Raw genomic sequence first — 976 nt, 5'->3', positions numbered from 1 at the left:
CCACTGTTCTTCCATATCTCTTAATAAAATGTAAGCTGATTTTCATCCCACCTCTGTGATTGGCTACAGTGGCTGGTGGTTGGACCATTCATTCATTTTCATGAAGAAAATAGTTTGGACTCTAGAGTCAATCAAGTTGTGTTCAGTCCAGCTTTGCCATGTATGACACTATCTTGAACAGGTTACTTAATCTCCCTGCGCAGAAGACGCCTTAACATAAAATGTGAGAATTGGATGAAATGCTTGCAACACAGAATTTGTCAACAGCATTTGCTATTTTCAAGGTAAAGGGTAATTAACCTTGGGAGTAAAAAAAAAAAAAAAAAGATCAACCAAAAAAAAAGCTTAAAAAAAAAGGAATTTCGTTATTTAACTTTCAGATACCTGTAAGTGTCATCTGGATATGTTTTGGTTATGTAATCTTGGAATTCCACGTAAGCTTTTTCCTGATATTTCTCAATCTGTTCCATGTTTTCTAGGCCTGGATGATCTGAAATATTAAGGAATATATTACTATCCTAGTTCTGAATGCTCATAAATAAAGCACTAGAAGCACAAAAAGAATACCAGCAAACATCATGCCACTGGTGGATCTTTAATGCTACAATTATTTATTGAGTTTACCCGACTATGTATCAGACACTTTTAATTGCATAAAATAATTTAATGTTACATACATGTTTAAACATCCAAAAAATAAACAAACAAACAAATAAACCATACAGCTGGATTCTACCAAAATAGCTTTCTTCTCAATCCAAAAAGGAAAGAAATTTTATCATTTTGATTTCTTGAGGAACAAAAAACTAAAATGATTCAACTCAGTTATAAAATCTTTAATCCAATGAAATATCTGCGGTTATATTCTATATTATCAATCAAGGAAAAGCATTAGAGGAAAGCTATGCTACATTATCTCTTATCAGAACAAAAATTAAGCATTTCCAAAAGGAAAATTATAGACTTAAAAAAAAAA

At 31.5% G+C, this 976-nt stretch overlaps 1 protein-coding gene across 4 annotated transcripts in view; it reads right to left on the bottom strand.

The window, feature by feature from the left end:
• The window catches only part of NR2C1 (nuclear receptor subfamily 2 group C member 1), a 59,230-nt gene that overhangs the window by 4,986 nt on the left and 53,268 nt on the right, over positions 1-976 (bottom strand). For all 4 annotated transcript variants that reach the window (XM_004700389.2, XM_045292008.1, XM_045292013.1 and 1 more), the window contains exon 13: positions 385-490. In XM_004700389.2, the coding sequence (XP_004700446.1) occupies positions 385-490 (106 nt within the window). The remainder of the gene's footprint in view (positions 1-384; positions 491-976) is intronic.

The sequence above is a fragment of the Echinops telfairi genome, unplaced genomic scaffold (assembly GCF_000313985.2).
Source record: "Echinops telfairi isolate 266 unplaced genomic scaffold, ASM31398v2 ScPeMD7_2;HRSCAF=8, whole genome shotgun sequence".
In the NCBI taxonomy this organism is placed as follows: domain Eukaryota; kingdom Metazoa; phylum Chordata; class Mammalia; order Afrosoricida; family Tenrecidae; genus Echinops; species Echinops telfairi.
Note: the sequence above shows the minus strand (reverse complement) of the source record. Positions and strands in the feature narration are given on the sequence as shown.